We start from the raw sequence: 8,746 nt of genomic DNA, 5'->3' as shown, positions 1-8,746 counted from the left end.
CACGAACCCAAAGACATTTTATTTGGACATTAGCACAAAGTTTTGATAATTAACATAAATGAACATTTTCTAAAAGTCAAAAGTGTGCCTGCTGGTAAGCCACACAGATGGTGCTCAGCCTCAGGCTGAGGCTGTGTGCACCCCAAAGGCTCACTTTGTTGTTGGGATTTTCTAGCTACATTTGTATCCACAGCTATTCCCTCAGCCCCCTGAAGGCTCCCGGGGCTAGCTGGTCCTGAACAGCATGTAGAGCACGGGCAGTGTGGCCATAAATGTCACACAGGTGACCAACGTGCTGTAGATGGTGTTCCTGTTGACCTGGGCTTCAAGCCTCTGTTCCATGTCCGACAGTGCCAAGATCATGCTCCCATGCTCCAGCGAGGAGCCAGGCAGGGCCCTGTCTGCTGGCCCCAGCAGGCCTGGGTGTGCTGCAGCCTTTGTAAGCCGAACCACCTCAGCCGTTTGGCTGAAAGTCTTTTCCAAGCCATCGAGCCGCTCTCGTAAAACCTCTAGACATGAATGGACCTGCCTGGAATGGCTGAGCTGCTCTTTCAAGGCAGCTGAAAGGACATCTGTGCCTCTGTCTCGGGTGGGGGAAGTACCTGCCTGGGCCCCAGAGCTCTGCCCGGAGCCAGCTTGTACCAGGCCCCTTAGGTCCACCATGAGGTCGTGGAGGTCCCTCTGCTGGAGGGAGTAGCTGGATGCCTGTTCTCGGATGGCCTCCTGGAGGCTCACAGGCCCCTTCTGTGCCTCTAAGAGCAAGGCCTTCAGCTCCTGTAGCCGCACACGGTTCACATAGGTGGAGCCAGCCACACCAATCAAGGCCCCCAGGACTGACCCGATGAGGGACCAGTTCTTGGTCCTCTCGGCTCGAGTGCGCTCCTTCTCATGACTTTCCCGCACAGCTGCAGAGAAGAGGGAGAACTTCTCTCTCTCTGAGTCTTCAGCACGTAGGTAGGCTGCACGAAGCCTCTTCTCCTCCTGCAGAAGCAAAGCTGGGTTATACAGCAGCAACGTGGCCCTGTAGCTGGAGCCACCCACAGATGTCCCTGGGGCCCAGCCTCATGCCTGGCACAGATGGCATGCTCAATAAACCCGCCGAATGAATGAAGGCAGCATAAACACAGTCAGGTGCAGGAAGCAAAGGAATTGAGGGCGGTCAAGATGAGCAATACTACCTTCCCACCCAAGCAGTGCTGGGTCTGACCAGGCATGCACTGATGACTACAGAATGTGTCCATCAGAAGGAAGTACCTGGCACTCTCTAGGCCAGTCCCCTCCTCCCTGGTGCTCCCCCCTCAGCAATCTGGGATCTGGGGCCCAGATTATACTGCCCTGGACTGCTGACCCCAGTACTCTAGAAGAAAGTGGGTGGACAGGCTCTGGAAACCTGGGAGCCCAGAGCTTCTGGTTTACCTTCTCACCAGATCTCTGACCAACAGACCAGTCAGAGTCCCCACCTGGCCCCTCAGTGACTTGCCAGGCTAGGGTCCCTATCCAATGAGGAAGGGCTGCCTTCTGAGTGCCTACCTGCAGCAGCCGGTGCTCCAGCGTAGCCAGTTCTAGATACTGGTTATCCTCTCTGGAGATGCGGTCCAAACGGTCCCTTACTTCCTTCAGCTTGGCCTGGTGAACTTCCAAGTCCTCCCGAGCCTCTCGCACAAGCCCTCGAGCCACCATGAACACTTTCTCTGCCTGCAGAGAGAACAATGGAGGCCGTCTGCCCCTTCCCTCCACACCCACACAGGCTCAGCTCTATTCCCAACAAGGCTGTGGCTGAGGGGAGTGGGGTGTCAGTGCAAAGGGTGGAAAAAAGAGTCCTTCAGACACAAAATCCTGGCTCACCCAGTAGTCCTCAAAGTGCAGCCCCGGGCCACACCTGTCAGACTCACTGGATTTATCCATTCAAGTAGAAATAACATGCCCCTGAGAAACTTGAAAAAAGCTAATGCTGCACACAAAACCCAGCCAATTCTAGTCTGATACAAACCATGGAGAGGAACCTAGGTTCCTAAACTGTTTCACACATGCTACCTTATCTTCGCCTCTCAACAATGCCACAAGAGGCATTGCTACGGCCTCCATTTTACAGACCCATAAACCCCAGCTCAGCCAAGGTCATGACCTCCAAGGGGAGAGACAGCACTGTGCCTCAAAACCTCCCACTGAACCCCCAGGTTCTTGCCACCTCACTAGCCTGGTCCATGCTAGGCAGGAGTGGGAACAGAGATGACAGAATGCATTTCTGCTGCCACCGAGGGCTTCACAGTCACAGGAAGCTCTTTCCACCTCACTGTTTGATGGCCCTGTGCCTGTACCTTCACAAGGATGTTTTAATTACACATGGGGCTTTGAGGAAACTGTAACACTCTCACCGACCCTCAACGTAGGAAGTGTTCACTGGCCTAACACAATGGAAGGGATTGTGGTCAATCCCTGTGGTCAATTGTGGTCAATGGCCAGGGATTCATCAGTACATAGGACCTGTTTTTGGGATAGATTGGTAGTTACACAGAGATCTTCACCCCCAGTACTACTGAATCCAGGTTATCATGTGAGAAATGAGTCAAATTCTTCTACCATTAGTATCTGTTCAAGAAAAGGCAAATCTGGGAAAGGCTTCATAGCACCACGTGGCTGGTAATTATTTGGCAAGAGCCTCCCAGCCACATTTCTCAAGTCAAAGGCAGTGGCTTCCCTCCTCACCTCAGTCACATTTCCCTGGGCCTCTCGAACTTCATTGAGTCCAACAAACTCTTCATATCTGTCCCACCAAGTCGTGGCTGTGGACGATGCTCGCTGTTGAATGTCGTGCCCCAGGGCTCTTCCCAGAGCTGTGAGGCGATGGTACAGCCCAAGAGCCACCTCCTCAGGTCTTTTCTCTCTGGGCTGGCTAGGGCCTGGGCTGCAGAGAGTCCTGGTCATAAAGAGGTCCCTTCCACGGAGGCCTCTCCACACCACACGGGGCGCACCCAGGACGTGCTGCATGGCAAACACAGTGCTGTGCCCTGTCATCAGATCTGTAGGGGTGACGCCAGATAGATCAGCTTGCAGCTGAGAAAGGTTGGGCAAAGTCAGGTTTCAGGGCTTAGGGACAGTTCTGAGCTAACTTCCATGAAAAAGTCCAAACAGAGCACTACCCTGTTGTGCCTGGAGACAGTAGCCACTGTGATCAGGCCTCCCCTCTGTGTGTTCCCAGACAACAGAGCACAGCAGGGAAGAACATGTTTAGGAGATCATGCCTTCCATCTCCTTCCACAATACCAGCAGCCCCTCCCATTCCACCCACCTTCCCCACTTCCCCCAGGTCTCTGTTGTGACTTGGATGAAAATCCTGGTACCCAGTTTTCTGATAATGTCAAAGAATATTCTCAAACCAGGGCTGCCTGGGTGGCTCAGTCAGTTAAGTATCCAACTGCTGATTTTGGCTCAGGTCACGATCTCTTGGTTTCTGAGATCGAGGCCTACGTTGGACTCTGTGCTGACAGTGTGGAGCCTGCTTGGGATTCTCTTTCTCCTTCTCTCTGCCCCTCCCCTGTTCATTCTCTCTTTTTCTCTCTCTCTCTCTCTCTCTCAAAAGTAAACAAATAAACTTAAAAAAAAATTTTTTTTCAAACCTGAGTTGTGTCCATGCTGACAAAGCCCCAGAAGAATTCATAAAGACTCCCTGAGGGGAACTGAGGGGATTTCAGGGAAAGATTTCTGCAAAAGACCACCAAAATCAACTACCCAGACTCTGAGGGCTGCCCCAGCACTGGGAAAGCAGAGTTTTGCTTATGTTTGAGGACACAGGTCATTCATGTACCAAGGCAGAAAATTCCCTCCTCGGCTCTCCCTTGAGAAGACAATTCCAAGGAAAAGGAGAAATAAAACAAGAAGCCTGGATCTCTACACAGAGGACAACTTTTCTTAGGTTCACTCTCCTCTGCTTTCCTAGCCCAGGTTTTCCAGGCTTCCAATCCCCCACCCCTCACATTCCTAACCTTCTGCAAGCTTTCTCCCTCCTCTCCAACTTTAGTCCTGCTCTACAGGTCAGGTTTCTTGAATCTCTCCCTTTTCAACCTCTCTTTGTTTGGGCCCCAACAACACCCACTTCTCGTTACCTAAACAACACAGGGAGGCTCCCATTACCCAGTCAGGCCTTGCCTGAGCCCCAAAGCAGCAGGGATTCTGAGGACCCCAGGAGAGGGCCAAGTGACCCCTGCTCCGCAGGAAACCTGGACCAGCACTCCTGTCTGTCCTCTGACCACACACTGCCGCCCCCCCACCCCCACCCCAAACTCACACACAAGCCCTCAAGTACTGACACTGGCTGTCAGAGTGACACCTAGTGGCCAAACAACCAGGCCAGAGAGAAAAGCAGAGGGAGCTGGGGACAGGAAGATAAACTGGAGGAGCTTGGGTGACAAAGAGGCGTCTGAGTGTAAGGTGATGTGGCGTAGAGACGGGCTCAGAGCATCTCAGCCTCCTACCCCCTTGTGCTGTGTGCTTGGAGAAGCTCAGGCCCCCTAGAAAACAAAGTTGGTTGCGTAGGGACATGCCTCCTGCCCCAAATGGGTCCAAGCTGAGAGCCACAGAAGTGAGATCTCTGTGACACTGGTTCTGAGCTGGTGCCGCACCTGAACTCCAGGGCCACATCCATAAGGCCCAAGAAAGCACATGACATCCATGACCCAGGGGTCAAGCCAGCCTCTTAGGCCTAATGCCAACATCCACTGCACATGAACTGTGGCCCCACGACGATCCTGCAGGTGTTTCCTGCATCAGAGCAAAGCAGACTCCCAGCGCTGCCAACCACAGCACTCACTCTCCTTTTCAGCCACGCTCACCGGAGAGGTGTCCACCTCTCTGTCACTGCTTCCTCAGCCCCCATGCTCTCTTGATGGCATTCCAACAAGAGGCTGCTCTCCTGGAGCCCCTGCAAAAATTTCCACCTTGCCAGATTCACCAGGTGCTTCTCAGATTTCTTCTACAACATCTCTGAGCTTTCAACACCCTTGTCTTTTTGAAATCACTACCCTCTCTCGGCTTCTTCCAACCTTCCTGGCCTCCTCTCCTGGCTTCTCCTCTACCAGCCACCCACTCTTGAACCCCAGGAAGGTCACCCATCCCTGGCAGTGATGACAGCTACAGCCTCCTGCACAGTCCCGGTTTCCTCCCTGCCACTCAGAGCTGTTCTTCACGAGGCAACTTGAGGCTCTGTTAACTCATTACACATCTCTTGGTTCAAAACCCCCAACAGCTCCCATCTCACCTGCCATGAACACCAGTTCCACCAGTGGCCAACAAGCCACGGTCCTCTTAGCTGTCATCCCTTCCTCCTCTCTGTCCTCCACTCCATGTACCCTAGCCTGACCTTGCTACTTCCTCCGCCTGGACTGGTCTTCCTCCGCAGATCCAGTCAGCTCACCCTGACTTCTACATCTTGGCTCGGATACCACCTCATGGCAAGACCTTCCTTGACCATTCCCTCCTGGGCCACCTGCTTTGTTTTTCTCCATCAGACACATATTGCCTTCTTTACATGTTGCCAGGCCCCTCACTAGAACATAAGCTTGGTGACAGAAGGGATATTGGTGTATGATGAAATGACTCAAGTTGTTCCTCTATTCCAGTCCCTCTTCTCCGACATCCAACCCCCACTCCAGCCTGATTCTCAGCCCCTCCCCGTTCAAATGTCTCACAAACCCTCAGCCAGCACAGGGAAGGCATTCCTGAAGGAGAGAAAAAGTGGAAATGCACTTGGGGTCACCTAAAACCTGAAAGGTGGCCAGTGCACCTGGAAAATAGCAGAGGAAGGGAGAGTGGACAGAGGAGAGGCTGAGGGCCAAGTTCAGAATCTTGGCCCTCCAAATCCATTCTAACACTCTATTTAGATGACTGTGTCCTACCAACTGCCCATTCCATAAACCTCAATCACCTATACCTCTTCCTCACTTGCAGTTGATGGCTTGCCTCATTTTTCACTAAGAAAATATTTAAAAATTGTAAGACAACTTCTACAAACTCCCACCATACCTTCCTACCTGCCAGTGTCTGAACGGTTTCCACCTTCTCTCTTACTCCTTGGGATGAAGAATTCATGCTCTAGGAAGACCAAGCTCTGGCTCAGGTCCCATGTGCTCTCCCTACCTGACACTACTCAGTAATTGATCAGACACCATCTCCAGCAACAGCCCCACCTCTCTGTCCCTCAGAGAAATCGTTTGCACTCATGGTCTCCAGTACCTCTTCTCTCATTCTCTCTTACACCCTCTCTAATCTGGCCTTCACTTCCACCATGCCACCGGAAATGCTCTTGTCCAGGTCACTTCCACATTGCTAAATCCAGTGATCAGTTCTCAGTCCTCATTTTACTTGCCCTATCAGCAACCTGTGCCTTGTGCTAGCTTCCTTTCCTTGAAACGTCTTCTACACTTGGCTTCCAGTCCCCACTCATCTCCCGAACCTACCCACATGGAGGGCTGCAACGCAAGGGCCTCAGGCTCCTCTCATCCAGTCCCGTGCCTTTAAAAAAAAACAACCATCTAGGGAAATGCTAAAAATACTAACTATAATGATGCTTGAACAACACTGTGAGAATACTAAAACCACTGAATTGTACACATTAAATAGGTGAATTGTATTGTATATTAATGGTATCTCAATAAAACCATTTTTTAAAAAAGTAATCTCTACATCCAACTTGGGTCTCAAACTCAAGAATCGCATGCTATACTGACCAATCCAGCCAGGTGCCCTCCCCACCCCACCGTTGCTTTTCCCCAAAACCATTACTTAAAAAACCAATCAACTAGGGGTACCTGGGTGGCTCAGTTGGTTAAGTGACCACCTCTTGGTTTCAGCTCAGGTCATGATCTCACAGTTGATGAGTTTGAGCCCCAGGTCAGGCTCTGTGTTGACCATATGGAGCCTGCTTGGGATTCTCCACACACCGCCCCCCCCCCCCCCCCACCAGCCGCTCTGCCTCACTCTCTTTCTCTATCAAAAAAAAAAACTTAAAACAACAACAACAACCAACTATACTCTGACTTTTACAGCCCAGACCTCTCCTGTAGATTCTCACGCTCATTTACTGAACCACCCAATCTACAACTCAGCTTGGAAGGTTAATAGGGATCTCATCTTCCCTTCCCAACTTGCTTTTTCCACAGCCTTCTCCATCTTGGTTGACAGAAACTTCCAAGTCCAAATCAGAACAAAAACCTCAAATCATCCCTGACTCCTTGCTTTCTCTCCCATCTCATATCCGATCCATCAGCAAATGTTACTTCCTTTCTAAAAACAAAATCCCTCCTCCTCTGGTCCCAGTGACTAACATCTTTTATCCTAATAACCTTCTGACAGGTCTCCCTGCTTCTACTCTAGCCCGTACAATCTACGGTCAACAGAGCAGCCAGAAGTTTTCTCAAAACACAGGCCAGACCATGTCTCTCTCTGCTCAAACTTTCCAGTGGTTCCCCATTTCTCTCAATGTAAAAACCACAATTTTCCCATGGTCTACAGGGCATCCACCTCCTGGCTCTTAGTTTTCTCTGACCTCATCTCCCACTAGTATACCTTTCCTCACTCTACTCCAATCATATGGACCTTTTTTCTCCCAGCTTTTTTGACATATATACATCGCTGTGTACGTTTAAGATATACGAGATGATCTGATACACTTAATAGACGTATATATACGTATATATTGTTAAACCACAATAAGGTTAGCTAATACATCATTGAGGTTATTACCATGCATGGACTTTTTTCTAATATTTATTTATTTTTTGGGGGGGGCAAGCCAGCAAGCAGGGGAGGGACAGAGAGAGGGGGAGACACAGAATCCAAACCAGGCTCCAGGCTCTGAACTGTCAGCACAGAGCCCGACAGGGGCCGGAACCCACAGACCGTGATATCATTACCTGAGCTGAAGTCAGATGCTTAACGGATAGTGCTACCCAGGCACCCCTGCATGGACTTTCTTGATGTTGCTGGAACACACTACACTATCCCCGTAGGAAGGCCTTCACACCAGCTGCTCGCTATCTGCACTGCTTGCTCCCTTCTCTTTTCCAAGTCCTGCTCATATGTCATTGCCATGCACTCCCATCCCAGCACTCTCTACCCACGTTGTCTGCTTTTTCTCGTGTAGGTATCACGTGACCTGCGATATGTATTGCACTTACTCACTTTGCTTACAGGCTGTCTCACCCCCTAGAATGTCACCTCTGCCAGGGTTGGCATCCATTTGCTGACGGATTGGATATGAGATGAGTTTTGTTCACTGCTGCATCCTCAGTGCCCATAAAACTGTCTACATATGACACACACTCAACAAAAATGTACTGAATGAATAAACAGAATTTGCAAATAGTTGCGCTCTGGCGATATTGAAACCCAGACTCCTTCCGTTGGCCTCCAAAGCTTTAGGACCTGGTGATATAGCCCCCGCCCATGTATCTGGCACCTCCCTCGAATCTCCCCGTAGCTATGCTTGCTTTCTTCGGTTCTAAGAATGCGCTGAACTTCAAAGGCCTCTTCCCCCTAACCGCAGTACTTTCCCCCCTGCACGGTCCCAGACCCAGCGCCTTCCGGTTAAGCACCCCTCCTGGCTTCCGGACTCTCCCCCCGCAAGACAGGCCCTCGTACCTGGCGCCCCACCACGAGAGCTGCAACCCCAGAGAAGCGCCCGCCACTCAGTAGACCTCTGATCCTTTAGGCCCGCCCCCAGAGTTGCTTCCGGCAACGGGAACACCGCTTC

The 8,746-nt window shown here is 51.2% G+C and overlaps 1 protein-coding gene across 3 annotated transcripts; it reads right to left on the bottom strand.

The window, feature by feature from the left end:
* CCDC51 (coiled-coil domain containing 51) lies at positions 1-8,712 on the bottom strand. Of its 3 annotated transcripts, XM_039228308.1 has the most exons (5): positions 8,635-8,712; positions 6,453-6,507; positions 2,707-3,020; positions 1,531-1,695; positions 1-981 (listed from the first exon to the last, which is right to left on the bottom strand). In XM_039228308.1, the coding sequence occupies exons 3-5, from the start codon at positions 3,013-3,015 to the stop codon at positions 226-228; spliced, it is 1,230 nt and encodes a 409-aa protein (XP_039084239.1). In that variant the 5' UTR covers positions 3,016-3,020; positions 6,453-6,507; positions 8,635-8,712; the 3' UTR covers positions 1-225. The 3 variants fall into 3 exon arrangements, with proteins under 3 accessions (XP_039084239.1, XP_039084238.1, XP_039084240.1); XM_039228307.1 differs by lacking the exon at positions 6,453-6,507; XM_039228309.1 differs by lacking the exons at positions 2,707-3,020; positions 6,453-6,507.
* Positions 8,713-8,746: the final 34 nt, after the last annotated feature.

Source organism: Hyaena hyaena, unplaced genomic scaffold (assembly GCF_003009895.1).
Source record: "Hyaena hyaena isolate Hyena2069 unplaced genomic scaffold, ASM300989v1 scaffold_30, whole genome shotgun sequence".
Lineage (NCBI taxonomy): Eukaryota > Metazoa > Chordata > Mammalia > Carnivora > Hyaenidae > Hyaena > Hyaena hyaena.
Note: the sequence above shows the minus strand (reverse complement) of the source record. Positions and strands in the feature narration are given on the sequence as shown.

What these genes read in the sequence shown, in the direction of transcription:
- CCDC51 (XM_039228308.1), bottom strand. Translation starts at nt 3,015, where the DNA reads ATGACAGGGCACAGCACTGTGTTTGCCATGCAGCACGTCCTGGGTGCG. An exon ending in CCCAGGGAAATGTGACTGAG is followed by an intron (nt 1,696 to 2,706) that starts GTGAGGAGGGAA and finishes TTCTCTCTGCAG; the next exon opens with GCAGAGAAAGTGTTCATGGT. An exon ending in TGGAGCACCGGCTGCTGCAG is followed by an intron (nt 982 to 1,530) that starts GTAGGCACTCAG and finishes TTGCTTCTGCAG; the next exon opens with GAGGAGAAGAGGCTTCGTGC.